We start from the raw sequence: 24,072 nt of genomic DNA, 5'->3' as shown, positions 1-24,072 counted from the left end.
AGCTTAGTGACTGAGCGAGTATGGGTTCCTGAAATGGTGACATCAGCAAGCAAATGCATATATTCATATATTCTTTGGGGAAAACTCCGTCTGGAAAAATGGAGTTGTTATCAGTTCCTTTTCTGTGGATTAAATCAAAATGCGGCTTGAAAAAGCCTTAGCATGAGCTTCCTACGTGCAGCCCCCTGGAAAGTGGAGGAGCAGAAGGATGTGGGCTGTTTCTGCATCTCCCTGTCTGACCTACCTCCTTCCTCCATCCTGAGGTCTTTTACCACACGTGTGTGAGTCACTCAGTCGTGTCCAGCTCTTTGCGACCCTGTGGACTGTAGCCCGCCAGGCTCCTCTGTCCATGGGATTTCCCAGGCAAGAATACTAGAGTGGGTTGCCATTCCCTTCTCCAAGCCATCTTCCCTACCCAGGGATCAAACCCAAGTCTCCTGCCGGCAGATTCTTTACCACCTGAGCCACCAGGGAAGCCCCTACTTCTTGGCAAAATCTAAGCAGGTCTCTGCATACTTTCAGAAATGTTTCCAGTGTTGCAGGCTCATTTGTTTTCTTTATGTTAAAAAAACTCAGAAAACATTAATGCAGAGACATGCTTTTATGTATCATTAACACTGGAAGTCCTAAAATGTAAAATTCTAAAAACAAGCGTGAGATATTTAATGTTTCCAAGCTCTGCTGTCTCTTCTCTCGTGCTCCACATTTTAAGGGGAACGACAGTGGCTGAGCTTGTTTCACCATCAGAACTGCTGTTGTCAGCAGATCGCTCCCGTTGGAGGGTGGATGTGCTGGAGTTCAGTGGGATGCCCCACCAGGAAGAGACAATTAGTAATCAACATTTCATCTCCAGTCTTATTTGTGTCTAGTTCGTTTTTTTTTTTTTTTTTTTTCTGAGCATCCTTTCCATGGTCCTATCTGAAAAACAAATGAAAACCCAAATTATCTTTGATCCTTAGACACCTTTCAGAGCTGTGCTTCCGGAGCTGTGTCTGCACTCCCAGTTTTGTCTTCTCATCCCACTCCAGGAAGCCGTCTTGAGCAGGCCTCTGTGTGCCTTCAGTCGCCACCTCCCAGGGCTGTTCTTTTGGATCCGTTCTTGCCACACGCAGGCCACCTGCCCTCCCTCGACTTGGGTGACGTCACTCATCTCTGCCCCATCCCACGTCGCTGCTCGCTCCATCTCCTGTTCTGATACCAACCTCCTGACTGCCGCTCATAGCGCTCCCTTCTCATTCTCCGTACTCCTCTTTAATGGTCTTACCCACACCCTTGGCATTTATTACTGTCTAAGAGCTGTTGCTTCTTTGGTCCGTGAGACTGGAGATCTCTAAGGTCTAGAAGCCTCTCTCTATGTGCCTACTAGGTGGAGCTACTTGAATATCCAACAGGCAACTCAAACGCAGCTTGTCCAAAACTAAACCCTGGTCTTTTTCTCCTCCCTGCGGTACCCTTCTGTTCCCAGGTTCCACATCTTGCCTTGGGTGGCTCATCAGGGGGTCATGCTGGACTGGGCGTCATGTTTGACTCTCGTTTAGCTCCTGGCCTCCTCTCTGTTTATCATCATGTTTAGTCATGTCTGACTCTTTGTGACCCCTGTGGACTGCAGCATGCCAGGCCTCCGTGTCCATCACCAACTCCTGGAGCTTGCTGATTTCCATCGAGTTGGTGATGCCATCCAACCATCTCATCCTCTGTCGTCAGCAGGTGGTCAGGCTAGTTTTTGCTTGGACTATTGCTGTAGCTAACTAGCCAGTTCTGTGCCCCCCATCTGCACTGCCCTACCTGGGTGCCATCACAGACTCTCTCTCTGGCCTTTTGTATTATCACATCCCTTCCCCATCAGCTTCTTCCAATTCTCCATCTGTTTCCATTTCACCCATCATGTTCAGAATGAAACCTGATTTACCATCTGATATTTTATTCTGTTTCTCCTCTTCCCACCCTCCTGAACTTTGCCTGTGGCTCTGTGAATATGTCATCTACTCCTGTCTCCCTGAATTTGTGCCTAGGATTGCCCACCCTATGTGGGATATTCCTATGCGGGATATTCTTCCCAGCAGGTGAATGCTCTGTGTCCTGAAGGAGGCCTTCCTAACTTTCACCTCCAAGGTCAATACTTGCTCCCCACTGCTCCCTCCCTCATTAGCCCAGGGGTCTACGAGGCCAGGGAGGGTGGGGGGGCTTCTCTTCACCAGTATCTATGTCTCATCATAAGAGCAAGTACCTGTCCAGAGCATCTCACCTGTGCCAGGCCCAGGCCTTCATGCCTAATCTTGCAGGAGGACACTGAGCCCCAAACCTGTGAGTAACTAGTGCCAGTGTGTCCATGTTAGAGATGAGGAAACCTAGGCTTGGAGAGTTAACCAGCGTAGCCCAAGATTACCCTGCACGGAAAACAGCAGAATTTAAACCCACACAACCTCACTCCAGAGCCTGAGCTCTCAGCCCTCTGCAGACTGTCCTCTGCAGGTGTGAACCCAGCAGAAAGTTGTCCCTGAGCAAGTAAACATTAAGTGTGGAAGTTAGTGAGTTGTGAACTGGCCAAGCTCAGGAATGTGTGGGAAGTGTATGGAAGCAGAAAGTAACCATGCTCTAGTCCGCCTAGGAAACAACAAGAATAGTTGCAATTCAAATCATTTGTGTTTTAACACGTCTTTCTTTTAAAGGGCCAATCAGTCAATTCATAGTTTGGCACAGAAAGTTAGTTAGAATCACCGCATGCTTGTGTTTGTGTCAACATGCACACCATGGGATGCGTGTGAATATGTATCTGTACGCATGTGTCTGTTAACTCATCTTATGTTTACATGGTGACAACATGGACATGTGTGCACGTGTGGGTGTGTGTGTGTGAGTTATCTGATAAGAAAACAAGTGATTTCTGCCCAGTCAGCTGGTCCGACCCCCTCCAGACGTCAGTGTCACATTGCAGAGAGTGTTGGTACTACGTGCCCTGTCATGAGCTAGGAAAACAAGCTTCTAGCAAACAGAGTTGCGTCTCGGTGGGTCTCCTGCTGACTGGTAACCTGGTGTCCCCTGCAGACTGCAGAGAGATCCTGCTTCCCATGATGACGGATCAGCTCAAGTACCATCTGGAGAGACAGGAAGATCTGGAGGCCTGCTGCCAACTGCTCAGCAACATCCTTGAGGTTCTGTACCGGAAGGACGTGGTGAGTAACCACGGGGCTGCCTCCGTGGACCCCGAGGCAGGCGTGGGCCTGTGGTCCTCCTGAGACCTGGCCTCGATGGACTGAATCACGTTTGATTCATTTAAAAGAGAATGGCCTGAATTTTAAGGGTTACCCTTTCTTTTTCTTTGGGCCTTCCCTGGTGGCTGTAATGGTAAAGTGTCTGCCTGCAATACAGGAGATCCTGGTTCAATCCTTTGGGTCAGGAAGATCCCCTGGAGAAGGGAATGGCAACCCATTCCAGTATTCTTGCTTGGAGAATCCCATGAACAGAGGAGTGAGCGTGGCGGGCTACCGTCCATGGGGTTGCAAAGAGTCAGACATGACTGAGCGACTAACACCTTTCTCTTTTTCTCTGTAGAGTTGCGTCCTCAAATTATTTTTTATTTATGTATAAAGCTTGATGGGGCTTCCCTAGTGGTGAAGAATCCTCATGCCAATGCAGGAGATGCAGGCATGTGGATTTGATCCCTTGGTCGGGAGGATCCCCTGGAGGAGGAAATGGCAGCCCACTCCAGTATTCTTGCCTGGCAAATCCTATGGACAGAGGAGCCTGGTGGGCTACAGTCCATGGGGTCGCACAGAGTCAGACACGACTGAGCGACTGAGCACGCAAAGCGTGATGATTGTATTATCGTGTGTGTATTTCCACATTAAAGATACTGTTTTGTTTCCTGTGACTTCTCAGCACAGTGACTCCCAAGACTGAGATTTGATACTTAAGGTCAGAGGCTTTGATGTTAAAAATTAGAAATAAACAGAGGGCGGCTAATTGCCTACTTTCTTTCAATCAATATCTTTAATAAATAACACTTAGTATTATTATTTTATATAGGAGCATAGCTGTTGTTGCTTTAAGTCAGTGGTGCCTCAGAATTTTGGAGCAGTTCTCTGCCCCTTTTTGCAGGTTCCTTTTTGTACAGCCCGTTTTTTCCTGTGCTTTCTTTGCTGTTTCTTTTTTAAATGGTATTTTCTTTTGCATTTCTCAATTGTATGCTTATTCCTCTGACCTTTTTGTCCTAATAAAAAGCTGGCGCAAGCACATGTGGAAACATCTGACTCTCTGCCTCCCGACGCCATTGTACCCACCGTACGCAGTTGTGCACGTGTGTGCGTGCATGTAAAGTCACTGGTTCTCCAGGCATGTCTGGACAGCTGCACAGAGCCGTGTCTGTCTTTGTCTCTAGCAGTGGCTAGATGAATCAAGGTTTTTCAGTTAGTAGGGCTTGTTTTTAGCTCTCCCCCATGTGACCTCTGGACAACGCCCCAGTCCAGACACATGTGTGCACGCACGCACACACACACACACACATGTGCCTGTCCTGTCCACTTCTTTGCTGCACCTGCGTATCTTCTCAGAGTCTGGGTGGTGTGCTTGAAAAGAGAACTACAGTAAGTTAGTTAACTGTGACTGTGGCTATGTCCACCCTCCCCAGGCTTTGTCTCTGAAAGCTCTTGCCAGCCTTAACCCAAAGGCCAGCCTTCAATCATCCCAGTCCAGGCCTTTTGAAAAATGCTCAACATCACTCATTATTAGAGAAATGCAAATAAAAACTACAGTGAAGTTATTCCTTCACTTCAATCATCAGAATGGCCATCGTCAAGAAATCTACAAACAGCAAACGCTGGGGAGGATTTGGAGAAAGGGGAAGCCCCTTACAGGGTTGGTGGGAATGTAAATTGATACAGCCACTATGGAGAACAGTATGGAGAGTTCTTTGAAACTGAGAATGAAACCACCATGTGACCCAACAACCCCACTACTGGCGTATACTCTGAGGAAACCATCATTTAAAGCCACATGCACTCCCAGGTGCACTGCAGCACTATGCACAGTAGCTAGACCCTGGAAGTAAACTGGACGCCCATTGACAGATGAATGGATAAAGAAGCTGTGGTGTGTGTATATATATACACAATGGAATATTGTTGAGCCATAAAAAGGAACACATTTGAGTTAGTTCTAGTGAGGTGGATGGGCTTGGAACCTGTTATACAGTGTGAAGTTAGTCGGCAATGGGAAAAACAAATATTGCATATTAATGCGTAAGTATGGAATCTAGAAAAAATGGTACTGATGAAAGTACTTGCAGGGCAAGAATAGAGGCACAGACTAGAGCACAGGTTTGTGGACTCAGCGGGGGAAGGAGGGCAGTGGGACAAACGGAGAGAGCAGTGCGGAAGCATATACGTTAGTGCGTGTAAAGTAGGCAGCCAGTGGGAGTTTGCCGTATGACCCAGGGAACTCAAACTGGGCTGTGTGACAACCTAGAGGGGTGGGCTGTGGGATGGGAGGTGGGAGGGAGGTTCCGGAGGGAGGGGACATATGTATACATGGCTGACTCACCTTGTTGTTTGGCAAAACCCAACACAATATTGTAAAGCAATTAGCTTCCAATTAAAAACAGAAAAGAGTGAAAAAAAAGAAAAAGATTGTACATGAAAAGTTGTAAGGCCAAGCCTTACGGAGGAGGCAGTGCCTGCCTGGCCTGTGCGGAGCGTCTGGAAAACCGATTTAAACACATTCAGAATTCATGAAGAAGAATCAACAGTCCCATCACACACGAGACGAAGGAGCACACTTTTATGATCGGAGATGCTCTGGCATGCTGAATTTTAGGTGTTGTGCTAAGGTGATATTTAAACATTTGATTCTATGCAAGCATACCCACCTTATTGGGATTTGACATGCAGCGTGAGCTGTATGGTTGTTAGCTGCTGGGCCTCTGTGTACAAATGGGCAAGTGTCTTTCCAAAGCTAATTGGTGAGCTAATCAGGGATCATAAACATTATATTGTTTAGACAGAGTTGCTTTTATTTTTAAGGTTTGCTTCAATTAAATTACTGTGATTATATAACATTACCATTAATGGGCTATAATTAATAAAATGCCTTGAGTTTTCTTTGTGAAGGCTTTTGCCTGTGACAAGGGCCATTTTTCATCTCGTTAAGGGTTGTAATTGATGTATTCTTTACAGGGTAAATGGGTTCTGTAACAGCCGTGGGGCTGGCATGTTAATGACTGTCTTAGCTGTTGGTTTACACGTGTGTGTCTCCTGCAGGGGCCAACGCAGAGGCACGTTCAGATCATCATGGAGAAGCTTCTCCGGACAGTGAACCGAACCGTCATTTCCATGGGGCGGGACTCGGAACTCATTGTAAGTGTTCGGTGACACACGCGTGGGGGTCTCATCGTGGCTGAGAGCATCTTTCCTGGGAAAGTCGTTTACTCTCAAGCTTGAAAATCCACGTGGTCCTCTTGCACCTGCCTTTGAAACTGTCTCTTACTACAGTATAGCAAGCAGTTGCAATGCATTTATTTACAGCCTAGTAGGTTAAGTGGGCTCATTTCCCATGATTCTAGAAGCAAGTGTCGAAGGTGAAGAGCAAGCATGCCCACGTTTTGTAGATGGAGGATTTGGGTCTAGTTTTGTCGTTGCTAGCTTCTAGCAAAGGGTGTTTGTTTTCTTCTAAGTTCCCACACTCCAGGTCATTGCTTTCTACGTATTTACACTTAAGATCCCATTAATAAAATTTTATGAAGGGCCTTAAAAAGTAATTGAGGCACTCTGAGTTAGCTATTTTATGTCTTCTCTAATGTATTGTAGATGTTCCTCTTACGTGGATACAAAGCACGGGATCTATTCTTTTTCTCAAGGTTTTACCAATACCATGGCAGTCTTTCAAGTTTCATATTGTGGCGCTTTTTCCCAGAGTTTGCTACCATCATGATTGTTAAATTTGGTTTTATGGGCAAAAGATGCATTTGTAGGTCTCATTTAATTTCTTTAATTTCTGGTATGTATTACTATTTAACTAAGTTTGGTGGATCCTATTTCAAAAAAATCACTTTCCTAATCAAGGAATAAGAAAAATCCAGTTAGAGTTTTCTCTTGGCAGTCAGACTAGGCACACTGGTCTCCCTTGGCTGACTTTAGCTCTGTCCACGTAGCCTGGGTCTGGATCGGGTCTGGTGACCCATCGGCTTCCTTCAGACATAAGGCAGGAATGGGGCACTGGGCTTGTGTTGCTTTCTGTGGCTGCATCACAGTGAAGGATGTGCCGTGTGGCTTGGGATGCATCCCAGAGAATAATCGTTGCCTTTGTCTGTTTCCATGCGGTAAAATTGTCTAGTTTATGTTTCTGAGTTTTAGCACATGTTGTGTGCAGGTTTTCCTTTCTAATGTACATCTCTTTTCGGTTTATGCTTTAACGTGTTTAAATTAAGGGTTTTTCCTTGTAAATTGATGTTATGTACCACGGACTCTTCCATTATCCTATAAACCTCACTTGCTTCTTGATGTCTTCATTGTTACTCTTCTTCTCTGTAATCTGGAAATGCTTTCACATAGGTTGGTGGAGAGGGAGCCCCGTGGAGGAAGACTTGGGGTGGCTGCAGAGGCACCCCAGGGCCCCGGTGTTCCTGTCTCCTTGGGGCTGTGCGCCAGTCGCCCCTGGGATACTCTGTCGTAGTGGAACTCAGGAGGGCTTTCAGTAGAATGAAGGATGTGTGGCTCGAAGCTGACCTGAGTTTGGTGTCATTGTGCTGAGACCGCTGTGGGAGTGACATTGTGGCCGGCACGGAGTCACAGTGAGTGTGCTATGGGCAGTCTTGGTGGGCAGATGGGGGAGGTGGCTGGCGTGGTGGCCGGTGAGCAGGTGAGACAGTCCTGTCTCCGGGTAGCAGTGTGTTCACTCGGACCAAAGCCCACTGGCCAGCAGTTACACTGGGGAGAGGAGAGCAGGGAGGACACTCAGAGCAGTTTGGACGGGACCTTGGGAAGTGGTGAGATTGTGAGACGCGCTCGCAGCTCAAGCTGAGGATCTAGACGACCTTGTGGGCGGAGCATGGTGACTATTCTCAGACCATGTGGTCCAGGGGGCCCTTGGGAAATTTCCCATGTCTCAGGCACAGTGATAACAGTGCTGATATAGTAGCTGCTCCTCCTCTGTGTGTGCTCACTTCAGTTCAGCTCAGTCGCTCAGTCGGGTCTGACTCTTTGCAACCCAATGGTCTGCAGCACGCCAGGCCTCCCTGTCCATCACCAATGCCTGGAGTTTATTCAAACTCATGTCCATCGAGTCCATGATGCCATCCAACCATCTCATCCTCTGTTGTCCCCTTCTCCTCCCACCTTCAATCTTTCCCAGCGTCAGGGTCTTTTCAGATGAGTCAGCTCTTTGCATCTGTGTGTGCTGGGCACTGGTTAATGCATGGAAGAGCCTCGCTTAATCCTCCCCTTCCCTGTGCATAGGCTCCTGCAGAAATGCCCTGCAGGGAGGTGGGAAATGTCCCCAGACCCACAGCTGGCACGGCAGGGCTCGTGGGGAGCCCTGGTTTGGCACCAGAGCTGGCTTTCTTTGGTCTCTTCTGGAAGACTGAGATCTGTGAGCCTCGTCTCAGTGGTGGACCAGCAGGTCCGCTGGAGGACTCTGAGTTCCTCCTGGATCCACATCCTTGTTTGGCGGGCAGCTACCCACGGAAGTAAACACTTTGCTGTTTGCTGCCTTCAGTCACGTCCGTGGACCAAATGCCAGGATGTCCTGGGGGGAGAAGGGGCCAGACCACAGATTGGCAGCCGCTTTCCTGAAGGGCTTGGAGGGATGCCTGTGGCCTACGGAGTCCTTGGGGGTTCCTGGGAAGAGCCCTTGCACTGTCAACCAGGGCGCAGGAAGCGAGGACCCAGGCTCCGTCTGACCTAGCCGCAGCCTTGCTCCTGCGGCACAGGTGGCGGGGTCCAGGGCACTGTGGGGAGTCAGTGGGGTAGACTATAGCAAGCTGCCCACACAGAGGCTCATCACCCCCGCCCAGCCCGTGTCCAGCAGAAGTCTCTAGAAGCACGAACAGGACTTAGGTCCTAACCTGACTCTTCCCAATTCTCACATCTCTAATGTGCATACAAGAAGCCCAGACATTCCTTCCCTTAAAATGAATTAAGCTGTCAGGGAAGGACTCTCAAAAAAAAAAAAAAATCTGAATATCCTATGGTTATTTCATGAGTGGTGACAGCGTCACTATGTTTGCAGAAAGGACATTCACCATTTCCGACTGGAGGTGCTCAGGAAGCTCTTTTGGGAGTTATGGGGCCACAAGTCCAAACAGCCGCAGAGTGGTGAGACTGAGAGGCTGCCCTGCTCGGCGAGCTGGACCTTGCTCTGCCCGTCAGCTCCTGTGCAGATTTGTGCAGCGGCTTCTTAATGTCACTGTGGTTGCTCTGGGAATTTAGGTGAGAGGAGGATCCAGAGGGGGAAAATATCCCTGACAAGATGGACAAAAAAAACTTCATCGGGGCCCTTCTAGAGTGAGAAACGAGCAGCACGTGGTTTATCGGCCTGCCTGGGGTCAGCTGTGCCGTCCTTGGTGTGACACAGAGATTCCAGGACTTATGTGTCTTCTTTGCTTTTTTGCATCAGTGGAACGGAAGTGGTATAACCACGAATCAGCTCACCGATTCTACATGATTGCTGAAGAGGGACCTAAAAAGTCCAAGTGATTTAAAAAGTTTTAAATAGCTGTGTTTCACTTAATAATTTATTTCATGATATTGTCAACAGTAGGAGTAGACGTGTGACCTCTGTTTCCAACAGAATTATTCATCAGCTGGGGATGCTGTTGTGGCCTGGCAGTTTTCCCATCCATTCATATCCAGGACTGAGAACTGGGGGACTTCACACGTTACTGGCTAAGCTGTGATGTACAGTGTAAGCCTTTTCTTTTACCTGTATCTGTGGTATCTTATAAACCCCATGCAGTTGGTTATATGTCACTTGTTTTAGTTCATTTTATACCTTTCAACTTCGTATTTGAAATGGGCCGTTGGAGCACATCTCAGGCAGAGGATAAAAATATGCCGTGATCCTACTGAGTGGATGCCTTTTTGACAAAGGAAACTGCATTTGGCAAGTTTAGGGTTGTGGATGGCTTGGATGTTGACCATGGGCCCTAACACAGAAGACTTGCAGTATCTGACCACAGAATTAAGATGCCATTTCATCTTTATTCCAGGATTGTCTGATGCTGTAGAGTTCTGGGTTGAAATGCCGAGTTTTACATTGTCTGATTTCAGATTTGATTTTTCTCTTCCTCTTTGAAAACATTTCTAGGCTGACAGCGCTCGGCACCTTCTCGGTCATCGTGTTCGGTTCCGAGTAGGGGCCCTGGGGGCTTAGGTGCTCTTGTCTGGTGGGCAGGTGACCCAACCACTTACCTGGTGAGTGACATGGGTACCCCGACCCTCACACAAGACCTCCGGACAAACACAGACTGTGTCTTTGTTGGAACGAGTGCTGTAAATAAAGCTGGGTTGAGAGCATAGAGGATAATACATATGACTGTTCCTTCTCCTGTGATGTTAGCCACTGCTGCTACTTTCAGATGTTCAGCTTTACATTCGTTAATGGGTCCTTTAAAAATGTAATTGAGTGAGGACTTTTAAAGATTTTTTCTGTGGCCTGGATACACACCAGAAGACTGAAAATGACTAGTTCACTAACATGAGAATGTGGGCCTCTTCAAAAGAAAGATTCCCCTGGAAGACTGGCAGACGTAGGCTTAGCAATGGGAAAAACTCTGCCTGCGTTCACCACTTGCTCTTGTGAGCAGCAGACCTCCTCATTCCCTAGACTCAAGGGATGGAAGTTCTTTTGTTTCCGCTCTGAGAACCAGCTGTAGGGGTCGTTGATGGGTGCGGTGTTTCCTTGTGGCAGTAGCACCGATGATAGGGAAGATGCTGTTAGTGAAAACCCACTGCTTTCTTTGAGCCTGCGTGACTTACAAGGACCTGACATGCTTCTGCATCAAAAAATACTGTAAGAGACGTGGTCTCCCCCAGCATTCAGCCCCTTTACCAAGATTATCACCAAGACTTTTCACAAAGACGTTCTGTCCCCATGCACGTGCATTCATTTTGCAATATCTGTTCTAATGGACTTTACGTATGAATGTGCTTTTAACAAAGTGCTGATCTTAACCTTGCTTCGCAGAAGAAAACAATACATTATAAAAGTTTCAAGTGGACAGTATCTGCTTTTTCTATGTGAGTGTTACAAAAAGTGTCTCTAACGTGTGTTTGTTAATAAATCTACTCAGAACACATCTGACTCGCAGAAAATCATCCTGATGTGGGTGCACACATGAGCTGTGACGACTTTATCGATTCCTTCCCGTTTGGTATTTGTATAGCAGTGCTTCCTGCCTTTCTCCTATTTCTGTGGCCCTCCTATTTTTTCAAGCATGGTTACTGACCGTGGATTTGTTACCGAGGAAATAAAGACCACGTCATTCCCTGGGTAAAATATGCCGTGCGGTTCTTGCATATTCATCCCAAACTGTCCCTTAATTATTGAGTTCCTTAAGAGGCAGTGTGCTGCTCGCACCTGGGCGTCTCACCTGTAGGAACGTGTGTGCGCATAACAGCACGATGAGTTACCGCCAGTTCACAGAGCGCGACGTCGTTCCTCAACCGTGTAGCTCTTCTCTTCCGCTCAGTAAATGGGTTGTGTGCTTATCCCACGCCAAGTGTGCCAATGATAGAGATTTTCTAGATAAAAGGAGACGCATCAGTGTGGAAGGCAGCTGCTGTGACCTTTAGGTGACGTGTAATCATGTCAAATTTTGCTCGCTGATAAAAATGCTCCCGAAGAACCATTCCAGCTGTGGTGGGCTCTGTAAACATGTTGTGTCCTCACAGACAGCATGGAACGGAGAGGTTCACGGCCTGTCTCTCCTCTTTTGTTCTCGCTGTCTTCAGTGAGAAGCACAAAGCAAGCACTTGAATTGCATGGTGCGTCTTCTGGGTTGGAACTGAGCGTGGTGTATCTCAGATCCGCCTTGCCCATGGTGGTACCCCAGGGAGAATGGCTTTGCGAGGCATGCTCACTGTTACCATCTGAGACTGGAGTCAGCCTGGTGTGGGTCCATGAACGACGACGCCATGACTGCCACACCTCAGGTCTCCATGGCAACGGACATCTCGGCAACCTCGTGGGATGGGGGAAACTTCTGCCAACTTCTTGTGCCCTTTCCCAGAGAGCAAGGTTTTCCCACGTCTTGACTTCCCCCTGATCATACTCCGCTTGGGGGATCGTCGGAGACTGAAGGGCCATATGCAGAGCCCTGGGACTGCTCCTTGGAGGCTAGTCACACACTTGCAGTGTGATAGGTGGGCACCTGTGTGCAGAATGTCTTGAATCTGGTTATTGATAAGAGAGGACCTGTGACACAGCACGGTGTGAGCACATGTGTGAGCCGCATGCGGCTCACAGATGATTGTCGAGTGTGATTTGGAGTTTCCCCAGGTGCTCCAGGCATGGATTCTTCCTCCCCATCTTGACTCCATCCTGACTCCTGACCCCTTCTTTGCCCAGAGGGACTTGAGGGCAGCGGGGGCCTTCTGTCCCAGCCCCATCCTTGTGAGCAGACTTTGTTATTGCAGAGCCCGCGAAAGCAGGTGGTGACTCTCCCCTCCTAGGTTTCTGCAGGGCCTTATCCCTTGGGAGAGGAGGTTGGCTTGGGCTGGTCTTCATGGGAGAGGCAGAGTGCTCAGCCCAATGGAGGCCCTGGTCTTCCATCCCGGGGAGGGAGGAAGAAAGAGGGAGGAAGAAAGGAAGGAGGCGGCCAGTTTCCTGGGGCTGGGCACTTGCTGGACGGATGGTCTAGAATCTGCCTCGGGGGAGGCGGGGGGATGAGAGGACTTGCCCTGGAAATACCAGTGAGATTGGTTGTCCCTGAGGTTCTTCAAAAATTAGAGCTCAGCCAGATCCTCCTGTGCGTGGTGCCCTTTGATCTCAAAAGCCATCACGCCCTCCTGGCAGCTGAAGGCTGTGCCAGCGGATGTGACCTGGTCAACTGAGTCTGAGCTGGATTCCAGCCCTGCCCCTGCCCCGCCCCCACCAGGCCAGGCCCGCACCCTGGGAATGTTCTCCTCTTCTGAAGACTCTGTGACGTTCTCTTCAGCCTGAACACCCTTCCTTCATTATTATTTCCTTAGATGAATGGCTTCTCTTTTCCCAAACTAATGAGACTATGAAATAAGTTTAATAGCCGCACAAAACATGACCTTTGATTTTTTTTATTTAAAAATTAATAAAGAACTTAGTGACAAGTATAATAATTTAATCTCTATACGTAATGCCACGTGTACATCTACATATGCGGGAACACGGTACTTTTTACCTTGGTTTTGTATCAAAGATTTTACGTAAATCTTTCTAAGAGAAGAGTCATCACCTGTGAGTGACACGCTGCAGTCATGAAATGAGATTGAAAATATTTTTTTTCCTATTCTGAAGATAGTTTCATGTTTAGATGGGAATTCATTTATCTTCAGTTTCCTTTTAGATTCTGAAAATGTTTTTTTTTTTTTTTTTGGTCTAGACTGCTTTCAGACAGTGATATTACTTTGTTTACGAGGATGTCCTCTTGTGTAGACAGAATTATGGTACTAAGCAGAAAGCTGCTAACACTCATTTCAATTCACTGAGACAGTCGGGGTTCTGAAGACACAAGGAGAGATAACTTGTTGCAAACATGTTTTTATAACTTTAGTTAAAAACAGTATAAAATACATGAAACACATTTTTTTTTCAAATTTTATCTCTACACGAAACAATTGCACTTCCTTCATGGTATTTGATCAACTTAACTCAGTCTTCTCCTTGCACAAAAATATTTCTCAATTCTATTAAGTGATATTCAAGGATTCATATCCTCATATATCGATTCCACAAAAGTTGCATGTTTTTTCTTTTAATTAAAGCGTACATCTGCGAGAGAGCTGGAGTAACCCCCAAAGAATGCTTACGTGAGATACTCCTGTCATTCTTTTCTTTTTTTTCAAGCCCACTAAGGTCCTTCTAGAATCAGAACACTGAGAACAAAAAATAGATTTGCTGTTGCGTCAGAAGGAAAACGCATGGCAAGAAATAGCTCCAATCTGAGAAATGCAGGTGGATCCTTTTACCAAGGTTGACCACCCTATTGGCATCTGATCAATAAGGTGTGCGTGTGAGCATGAGATTAGATCAGAAACGGCTGGACAGAGACTAGGAGACTCCGCTTCCTTGTAAGTTCACAAATGACTCAAAATTGAAGTTGTACCCTCCCCCCCCCAAAAAAAAGGCAAAAGAAGATGCCTACTTCCTATTGTGAAAAGCCAAAATTTGATAGACAGAGTCATTAATAGAGTAGGGGCTTTTGAATTCTATAAAAAGGTACCTGCAAAGGTGCAAAGGAATGAGTGAAAAAAGAAAGGAACTGAGATTTATATTGCAATGTGTAATCAAAAGAGAACTCGAGGTGACACGATTTATTTTAAAAAAGAGCTAAAAACATTTGATTCACAGCTTTCCCCTAGGTATTGTCATTTAGTACAGCTCACTAACAGGTTAAATGTGGGTGACATTAAGGTGGTTTGTCGGTAGCAGCTAAACTAAGCACAGGGTTTCGCTTAGAGATGGTCAGATCTTCCCCAGCTGTTACAAAGCATAACGAATGGTCTCAAACATCTGGCTAGGCTTTCGTGATGAACAGTGTCTCAGAGATTGATCCACAGAAACACTTTCCGGTGGCAGAGAATGCCTGTGATTTATCGGTGTCTGTATAATCCATTGTGTATCTCTATGTGGGTTTTCAGATTCTTGCCAGGATTTATCATTTGGCCTTTGGGTACCAAAAGATTAAAAAATGAGATCTATGAAAGCTTAGTGTCCGATAGCGCTGACCCTGTCAACTCGCAGTGATTAAAAGCATGTCCTGACTCTGGGGGACTCCTGGCTGCTGCTGGCCATTTTGAGCAGGAGCAGAAAGCGTGTCGCCGGTCTGGAGATGAAGGAGACGCTGAATACGAGGTGTCAGTGTGACACTGAGATGCCACTTGGCTTAGCGCTACAGCACATGAAGGCAAATATACATAGAGTCACATTTTAGAGATTATTCATGGTCTCCGACCACTTGAAAAAAATTGTGCTTTCTCTGGAATTTGATGTGCTGAAAATTGCACTCGCACACCCCCCTCCCCCCCACCCCCGCTTATTTGCAAAATTAAACGTAAAAATGAAGTCCTTTGCAAACGTAAGGGCTACTTTTTCTTCTCAGTATTTAAAAAAAATAAAGGCTTGAAAATAATTATGAGTTTTCGCTGTGTTACAGAGTGACAGCCTGCCGTTCTGCAGGTTGATAACCTAATCCTTGCCGATCTGGGGGTAGGGGCATAGAATTTTTAGGTATCACCTTTGACTGTGTTAGGTTTCCTTTCCGATTTTACATCCCACACCCCCGAACTGCAGAGACAGCTGGCAAGGTATGACCTGCACTCCCTTGCCTCTGTGAGCTGATCTGTCACAAAGGCCTTTTTGGTAAGCAGGGGGAGAACTGGGTGACGCCCGGCCCAGCCACCCTTCACTCCATCCTGTTAGTTTTGGAAAAGGCTTTACTTTGAGCTCCAGTGGGTTTTCAAGACGGCCTTCAGACTCCAAACACCGCGAGGGTTAAAGGAACCAGAGTTTCCACCGTCCGTGCTTTTTAGATTCAGTTTTGGATTTTTGCTTGGGAGTTGAGGAGTACGTCTCCTGAGTGTAAGGCGAGGGTGCGACCTGAGTTTCCTCGAACGGGTGAAGTTTCCGCAGAACTGGCTGGAGTTTGTCTTCCTGCTGCTTGAAATCTAGCTCCACACTAGAAAGCAAAGAGAGGGACGGATTTAGTGGCTCGGTCTTTCCTGTCTAAAGAGCTCCCTTAGTGACAGCAGACTTCGGTGCCATCCTCCCCGCGTAATGATCATTTGGATGATGTTCATGATGTCATTTTAAGGCTCAACATTAAGCAATTGGCGAGAATATGTTTGAACTCTCAATCATTATGAACTATCTCCAAAAAGTTCACTTTCTTCTGAAAATAACAACATTCATCGCACACCCCTGAAGCTTTATTAGTGTACATGGTGTGAAAGCATAGGCTGTTGAAACCATAAATGTGACATGTGAATAACCTTTTTGCTTGTCAATGGACTACATAAGTGTGCTTCATGGAATAAATAGTTAAGCAAAGATATGGAGCGTTTAGGGGTCATCTTAGTACATCTGCACCAGGTGCTTGGAAGCTCTGTGCAGCTTTTCACAAGGTCAGAGTAATCCATTCATCTCACCTGAAACTGTTGTTAAGTGACATGACCTTGGCTTCTGGGCTCCTTTGAAAAATCTCATCTGCTTGAAAAAGTGGCAAGAACCCAAATATCCAAAAAATGTGTATTTTATCAAGTCAGCACCACTGAACGCCACTCAGTGGTTCTCAAAGATAGTTTTTTTTTTTTTGGCAAAAATGTAGTATTCGGTGCAAATAACGTAGAATTGTAATTACACGCCTGAAGCCATGATGTGCAAACATGTAGCCATAGGAAAGGACGTTCACCAGCAGGGACAGTGTTTGTGTTAGAACGACAGCATTAAAGCGGATTTTTAAGTGTATCTTGTTTGCCATGAAACTTCTCCTAATAATGCTGCAGCTTGCCTGGAGTCCTCCCAGCTCTCCATGGCTTTGGGAAGGACCACTGCAGGCCCCTAACTTTGCGTAGGACCCCCTGCTCCAGTGTCAGTCTTCCGTGGTCAGCCAAGGGGCGATGGGCCCGGCTCCCTTCTGCTTTCCTCGCCTGGACCCTTGTAACGTTAACCTGGGTGCTGTGTCACCAGGCCCCTGGAGACCTCCGCTCCGTGCCCCTTCCCTGTCTGCTCTGGGTGCCCATTGAAATGCCCGTAGACTTCAGTACAGGCTCAGCAGTGATGATAATACATGTGCTCATAACATTTTGTATCCAGTGGAACTGTAAACCATTTATAAACATGATATTCCATTGATTTAGAGAACCATTAATCCTAGCCACATTTTGACGTTTTGGAAAGACAAAACAGCAAAGCTATATTATCTGGAGCTTTAAAAACAAGTTCAAGACCCATCTAATGGACCGTTTTATGCTTTAAATCCACTGGTCCATTTTTCTTATCATCATAGGCTATATTAGTGAAAAATTAAAAATACCATCAGAGAAGTTTATGACTAGTTTTCTCTCTGCTCCCAAAACAATGATTTTCCCCCCCTTCATTTGAAATGGCCTCTTTGCATTATGCTGCAGTTTATAGGAAATAGAATAAAACCCCGTGAACTCATGACCTGCTAGTCTACAACAGGGGTTGATGGAGGTTTGGTTCCTCTTGGGGACAGTTGTGAAAAGTGCAAACCTCAGGACACGCTGCCTTTGTGAAACGCGAGCCTTGGCTATCATTTCAGTAGGAAGAACGGGGATCTCCGTTGTGGCTTTCCCCTTTGATGCTGTGGTGGGGGTGTGGGACAGGGGAGCTCAGATAAACCCCTTCACCTCCTCAAGGTTCAGTCCCCTTCGCTTAAAGGGGTATAAGAATGGCTGCTCTGATATTTCACTGGAAAGCGATAAGGATCCTCCCGTACTGTCTCCCTTGAAAAATAAAAACTTCCTAAACTATAAAATGCGATTCAAATATTACTTTCTCCTTATCATCTGTTGGTCACTAATTGTATAATGGCAACAATCTATGAAAGTGTTCTTTGACTTGGACATTTAACAAAGAAAACAAGAACCTTGCCATTGAGTCTGTGAGATGTTATGGTATCCAATATGGTAGCGTAGGCACAAAAGAGTCGTTTTGTCAAGGCTAGTATCTGTCCAGGTTTAGTACTGAAAGCGTGTTCTCCAGATCATAACCATCTCAATAGGCCCAAATAGCTTTCGTGTTATTAGATCAGAGGGCGGGCACTAGCATTTCCTGGGCCAACGGTACAGTTCTGGTACCTGTAATTATTGAATTCCCATTAAGCATCTACAGTGGGAATCCTGTTATTAACCAATTTATCACACCGCAGAACCATGTAATCACAGCATAATCTAATCTGAGTCCTTGTTAACAAGATGACTCGACTTCATCTGTCAGCTGACTCCTGTCTGGAGTCCCCTGTGCCCAAGAAGCTGCCGTCCAGAGCAGTTTCTTTGTGCGGGGAGTGACCTGGAGTGCCCTGGAGCGAGGTGACCTTGAGCCCGGCACCTCCCTCCCCATCTGTTGCCCCAGGTGACTGCACACCTGCCTGTCAGGTGGTGCTCCGGCACCCGCCAGGCAGACTATGGAGCGCCGTGCCCTGCGGTCAGATTAGAATGATGCAAAGGGCTCAGTCCAGTGGGGCTTTTCCCGTTTAGGAGGGAGCTCACCGGGTCAGCGGGGTGAGTCAGAAGCAGACAGCTGGCTGGACAGGGCGGTGGCCGAAGGTTAATCGTCTGGCTGACTCTAGCTGACACAGGGCAAAATGTCCCTTCAGTCTCAGTGGCCAAATGGCCAGGATAAAGCCGCACCTGCTGCCCCTGTTCGCTCAGAGGACTTGGACGGAAGCCAGCGGTGGGCACTCGAGGGCACTTGGACTCTGTGCCCATGCCTCCCTGTTTAACATAGTGAGCGGTCCGGATGGGGCCTGGCAGTGGGGATGGGGGCACTGCCTCTGGAGGGGCAACGGCCCTCGCTTTGGGTCTGGACCCTGATCACGGGGACGCTGCCTGTGTGAGTGGTGGCGGTGGCGGCTGTGACCGTCCCAGAGCTGGGTGTGGGGCCGCAGTCACCATGTTACTTTCTCCCCGGCCTGGGGCACGTGTCCTGGCTCGGGGGTGGCAGCCACGCCTCACCCCTCTGTCCCCAGACACACAGGGCCTTCTGACCTTCTAGCACCTTCTTCAAGGTTCCCCAGAACCGTCCTTTCTTCTTCCTCTGCACCCACTACCGATGATGCATGATTATGAATTTGGCTCTGTATCATTTTGTCTCCATCCCCTGAACGGAGCCGCTGTGCCGGGGTGAATGCCACCTGTCTCTGCCCCCAGCACCTACAGCAGGGCCTGAGCCGCGGCAGTCACCTGTGTGATGTTTACTGAATTAACACATGAGCCTTAAAACACAAATCCCATAGCAGCTTTCATCCCAGTTGCCCTGGGCTGCTCTGTCTTGGTTGATGATATTGGAGGTGCCCCCTGGCTCTTCCCCCTGGCGAGCCCCCTCCTCATAAAGATAACCAGGGCTTCTCCCCCAGGCAGTGGCGCTGGAGTCCTCTCCCAGTGGAATCTGTGGCCAGGCTGTCTTCTGTCTGAACCTAATTGAAGAAGATTCTGAAACTTCTGTTGCAAATCGCACACCAGGATCTGTTCAGAGCCTGCTGCCTCCACTTCCACTCCTGACGTTCTCTTTTCTGGGAGGGTCTGCAGTAAGATCTTAGGATGGGTGGGGTGCGAGGGTGCGCTGGCCAATGGCCAGCTGTGCTCTGCGAAGGAGATCCTAGGAGCATCTTTTGAGTCCCTTCCCACTTGCCCTGGGGGCTACAGGCCCTGGTGTGGCTTTCGGCAGGATGTCGCATCTAAGCTCCATCAAGGGGGCGTGCGTCCATCATGTGGCGGGACATGCCACCCCAGCTCCAGCTCAGAGACGCATCCCCCGGTGTTCCAAGTCTGACCTCTGGGGCTCGCCTCATCTCTTAGGACTCCGTGGGGGGTTACACAGCTTCCTGCCACCTCCGGGGTCTCAGGGTCCAGCCGCACACGAGGCAGGAGGCTACTGGTGGTGCCGCCCGACTCTTGCAGGTGAGATCTGGTGTCTGTGATGGGCTGTCGAGTGGACGCGTACAGCAGGCTGAGCCCTCACGCCTCCGGAGGATAAGCATTCTGGAAGAAGTCCTGACTCGGGACGTTCCGAGCCAGAGTGTGAAGGGGCTGGAGCCAAGCCAGCCTCACCTAACCTGCGTGCTCTCTCCTTTGGTCCTGAGTTCAAAGGCAGCCTGAAGACTGTGCTGGGTCATCCAGGAGCAGTCCCTGAACTGTTTACAAGATATGAACCCCTGGGTTCTTTTAGTATTTACCTTTTATATCTCTCTTTTCCTTGCCTGCATCCATCCAGCCAAATGCACATTCTGAGAGCTGAGTGGGCAGTGACGCCGCACTGGCCGACGTGCCCACTAAAACCTATGGCCACATGTACAGGACTCCCTGTGATGTATGATGTATGATGTATGTGTGTCCAGAGGACACACACCTCACGTCTTTGGTTAGTCTTTTTCTCTTGAAAATGGAAGTTTTATGTATAGGGACTTCACTAACAGAATTATCACTCTGTCCATTTCCAAGGAAATAAAAATCTGCTCTGGACTTCCGGCTGCTCTGGCCACCGGCCCAGGCTTTGTTGTCCTCCCGGCATCTCTGCCGGGCTTGTAGTAACGCTTCTCCCCACGATGTCACACGATTCTGCAGAGGAGCGTGGTCCTGGCGTCTCTGCAGACGCTCTGGCGTCTGCTGCTCCTATAAATACCCAAGCCTTGCCACAGTTGCCTAAGCAAGCTGCTGCCTGCTCCTCGAGTTAATTTAAGGGGAAATGGACATAGAGCATCCTTTTCTCCATCCCCCCCTGGGGGTAGCCGTGAAGAGTCAAGAGCGGGTGAGTTTGGCTCCCAGGCACTTGTGTGTGTCCTGGACTGGAAGAAAACCTGAGATGTCTGACTTCTCCAATCTTGATAGTGTCAGCAGGGCTCAGTGGGCTGCGGAGCAGAGGCCTCTGTTTTTCATTCTCTTTGCATCAGATCACAGTCATTGGGGCTCCGTGCAGCTCTGTCTGACTCACGCTCTGCCACTGTGGATACATCGTGCCATCCTCGGGCACTGGAGCTTCCTGGGCTGGGAAGTGACGGTGGAGATGCCCCCACTGCCAGGGGGCTCCTTGGAGCCACCAAATGTGCGTGGAAATTGGGGCAAGCCCAGGGCAGCCAGCTCGCTGGGGTGTGGGAAGGCTGTCATCAGTGGGCCTGGGTGGGACAGACAGCGTCCCCAGAACAATACATCAAGTCTGATAGCCCCAAGGAGGACACAGCGTTGTTCAGAGGAAGCTGAAGGTCAGGCGCGCCCCCTTGCAGGCCAGGTGGAGCAGGCAGGTCACTTTTCACTTCTGGGCACGGGTTTACATACACGACCCCAGCTGTGCCTTCAGAGAGTAGAAGAACCAGGACCCAAGACAGCCATCCTCCTCCCCGGACACATCTCCACGTGACTCCTGGCAAGTCCCATCCAGCCAGCATGTCCAGAATTGCGTAGTTTCCACAGCCTCCTGCTCTGTCCTTCCCAGACTCAGCCGGCGAGCTGGGCACCTTGGCTCTGGCTGGACGTGCCCTTCCCGCCCGCTCACATCTGCTGGGTCTGGGGCAGCCGCCTCTCAGCAAGCTCCGGGGACTTCCTCTGCCCTCACAGACCTTCAGCTGTTTTCACTCTGGCTGCGGAAACAGCCATCCAGTGTGTCTTCTCTCCACCTCGCCCCCACCCTAACCTGATTTCCAAGTACCCGAGCCACCTTAGGAAAACCTGAGACCCCGTGACTGCTCATCCTGTGCACCTAGGTCACCGTTGCCTCTTCCTTCCATGGATGTTCCAGACCCATCACGTATACCTGCCCCAAACCCCTCTGGACCAACTTCTGAGGGTCTCTACACATGTTCACCAGAGCACTTCTGGCTCATGTTGATCGTAGCGCCTTTTCTCAGTTCCCTCACTCATCGAGGGATAGGCTGTGTTGACGTCAGCGTCTTCTGTGGTGCCTTTAATACTGTGACAGGCTCAGCACAGAATCTCGGTTTACTGAAATAAACTGATGACCTAAACCCATATCCCATCAATTCCATTCTCGGCAGAATGCTGCTGCTTTGTTCCCTAGTTATAATACTCATTAGAAGGGACATACGGGGACTTCCCTGCCAGTTCAGTGGTTAATATTTCACCTTCCAATGCAGGGGATGTGGGTTTGATCCCCGGTCGGAGAGCTAGGATCTATCACACGTTCCTCTTGGGTCAAAAACACCGAAATGTAAAACGGAAGCAATATTGTAACAAATTCAATACTTTAAAATGGTCTACATCAAAAAATCTTTAAAAAATGAACATATATACACAGAATGTGCCCATGTTATATACCTGTTATGTGTACATGGATCTCATTCTGATCGTTTCCAATATTAAGGCTATGAACATAGAAATGATTCATTATAATGAACCTCTTTTGCCACCACTCTCGCACACAGTAGGTGCATGATAAAAGTTTACAGAATCACTGTAAGATTTAAAATACCAGAAATAAATGGGCATTCAGTAATATTAATCCCTGAACTATAAGATCTATCCCCTTTTCATGATATCCTATGGCAAAGAAATTATGGGTATAAAAAGCAAAACATTGGCTGGCTAGCTATAAATTATACTCTGAAATAGCTAAAATTATAGTTGGACTGTGACCTTTCTGAATACATCCTGTTACGTGTCCTGCCCACACAGGAGAATAGTCATTCCTTTTAGGCTTGGCTGAAGCCCCACCATTGGTATCTTTCTTATCTGTGACTTCCTCTGGAGTAGAAAGACTGATTTACCACCCATGCTGCAGCTAAGAGCTCAAATCTGAGGGCTGGCCAGGTGCACAGGGATGAGGGAACTGTGTTTGAGCCTCCCATAATTTCGAGCCACAGAGAGGTCAAAGCAGAAAGACTAAATACTGTTTGTAACCTCTACCCATAATAATTTCTTGGGTAAGAAAGGGACCAGATCACTAACGAGTGGTATCAAGCGTAACTGAGGCCACACTCCTAGCAAGTCATCAAGATCAGAGATTATATTTAGAAGGGGTGGATAAGTATTAAATGTGGACTGCCAATCTGCTGCTGTTCCTGGCCTCAACAAAGAGCACACATTTTTAATTAAAAAAAAAAAAAAAAAGAACAAACATCTTTAGGCAGGACATGGATGGTAAGGGCAGTTAAAAGGAGAGAACACAGGACTCTCCAAAATCATTTGCAGTGAGTCCTGCAGGTGCCAGGGTTGAAGCGCCCAGCCAGGTGACCTGAGTCAGGTCAGCCGAGGTCTTGGCCATCACCGTCTTCTGTTCTGGATCCCGAGGATGGACAGTCTGCTGCTCAGGGAAGAATGCTTTCTTGGGGTCACAGTGCTTGAGCTAACATGCAAAGCAACCCAGCTCCTCAAAGCCTCCCGAGTTGAAGATACTCTCAGGAGCTCCCCATGTTCTGACATGAGCAGAGAGAGCCAAGATATGGACCCGTGACAGCTCTCAGCAGACAGACCAGAGGAACATTAGCTTCCGGTGTATGTCCTGTGGTGTCAGCAGTGACCAGCCTGAAGCCCCAAGCTCTCCACTGCCTCCCCAGAGATGTGATGTCTATGGGACCAGTACCTTCAGGGAGGCTGATGGGGGAGAAGTTTCAGTTGAGGGACCCCTGCCAACTCCAGGTGGCTTCTCCTGTCATTGAGTCACCCAGGAACTTTACATGGTCATTGCTTTAAGGACCGGATGCTATATCTACCCCAAAGGAAAATTTCCACGGTCGTCTAAAAAATGAATTACACTGATTTGCTCATGACACTAACAACGTAACCCCTTCACACTGTTTTGGACATAGATGACTACCTCATTAATATTGACTTTTGAGGGTCTTAAGAGGAGGGCTGGCAGTATAATTAGCCTTTCTCTGCTGAATAAATGTTAACTAATTGCTTTACAAATAATATGTTGAGATGAGAAATCAGTTTTCAATTTTACAGCTGTACTCAGTTACACATTAGAATTTTTGATACGAAAGGTTAGTAAAATGTCACTAAAGATCTTCAAACCTAATCCTTACATACTGGGGGAAAAAATAGAATTCTAATAGAACAGACAAAGCTTGGATTACTGGGTTGGGGAATTTTCAGGGAGAATTTTGAGGTCTGTTAAATCACTTTTTTTTCCTCTCACTTTTAATTTACTTTATTAAAACATATTTCCTTACATCAGAGCAACATCACCTAA

General features: G+C 47.8%; 2 protein-coding genes across 4 annotated transcripts in view; one reads left to right on the top strand and one right to left on the bottom strand.

The window, feature by feature from the left end:
- Positions 1-24,072, top strand: part of DOCK1 (dedicator of cytokinesis 1) — a 554,660-nt gene that overhangs the window by 205,909 nt on the left and 324,679 nt on the right. For both annotated transcript variants that reach the window (XM_027528650.1, XM_027528651.1), the window contains exons 26-27: positions 3,046-3,173; positions 6,255-6,350. In XM_027528650.1, coding sequence (XP_027384451.1) covers positions 3,046-3,173; positions 6,255-6,350 — 224 coding nt within the window. The remainder of the gene's footprint in view (positions 1-3,045; positions 3,174-6,254; positions 6,351-24,072) is intronic.
- Positions 13,247-24,072, bottom strand: part of INSYN2 (inhibitory synaptic factor 2A) — a 62,371-nt gene continuing 51,545 nt past the window's right edge. For both annotated transcript variants that reach the window (XM_027528653.1, XM_027528654.1), the window contains one exon: positions 13,247-15,862. In XM_027528653.1, the coding sequence (XP_027384454.1) occupies positions 15,679-15,862 (184 nt within the window). In that variant the 3' untranslated portion in view covers positions 13,247-15,678. The remainder of the gene's footprint in view (positions 15,863-24,072) is intronic.

Source organism: Bos indicus x Bos taurus, chromosome 26 (genome assembly GCF_003369695.1).
Source record: "Bos indicus x Bos taurus breed Angus x Brahman F1 hybrid chromosome 26, Bos_hybrid_MaternalHap_v2.0, whole genome shotgun sequence".
In the NCBI taxonomy this organism is placed as follows: domain Eukaryota; kingdom Metazoa; phylum Chordata; class Mammalia; order Artiodactyla; family Bovidae; genus Bos; species Bos indicus x Bos taurus.
Note: the sequence above shows the minus strand (reverse complement) of the source record. Positions and strands in the feature narration are given on the sequence as shown.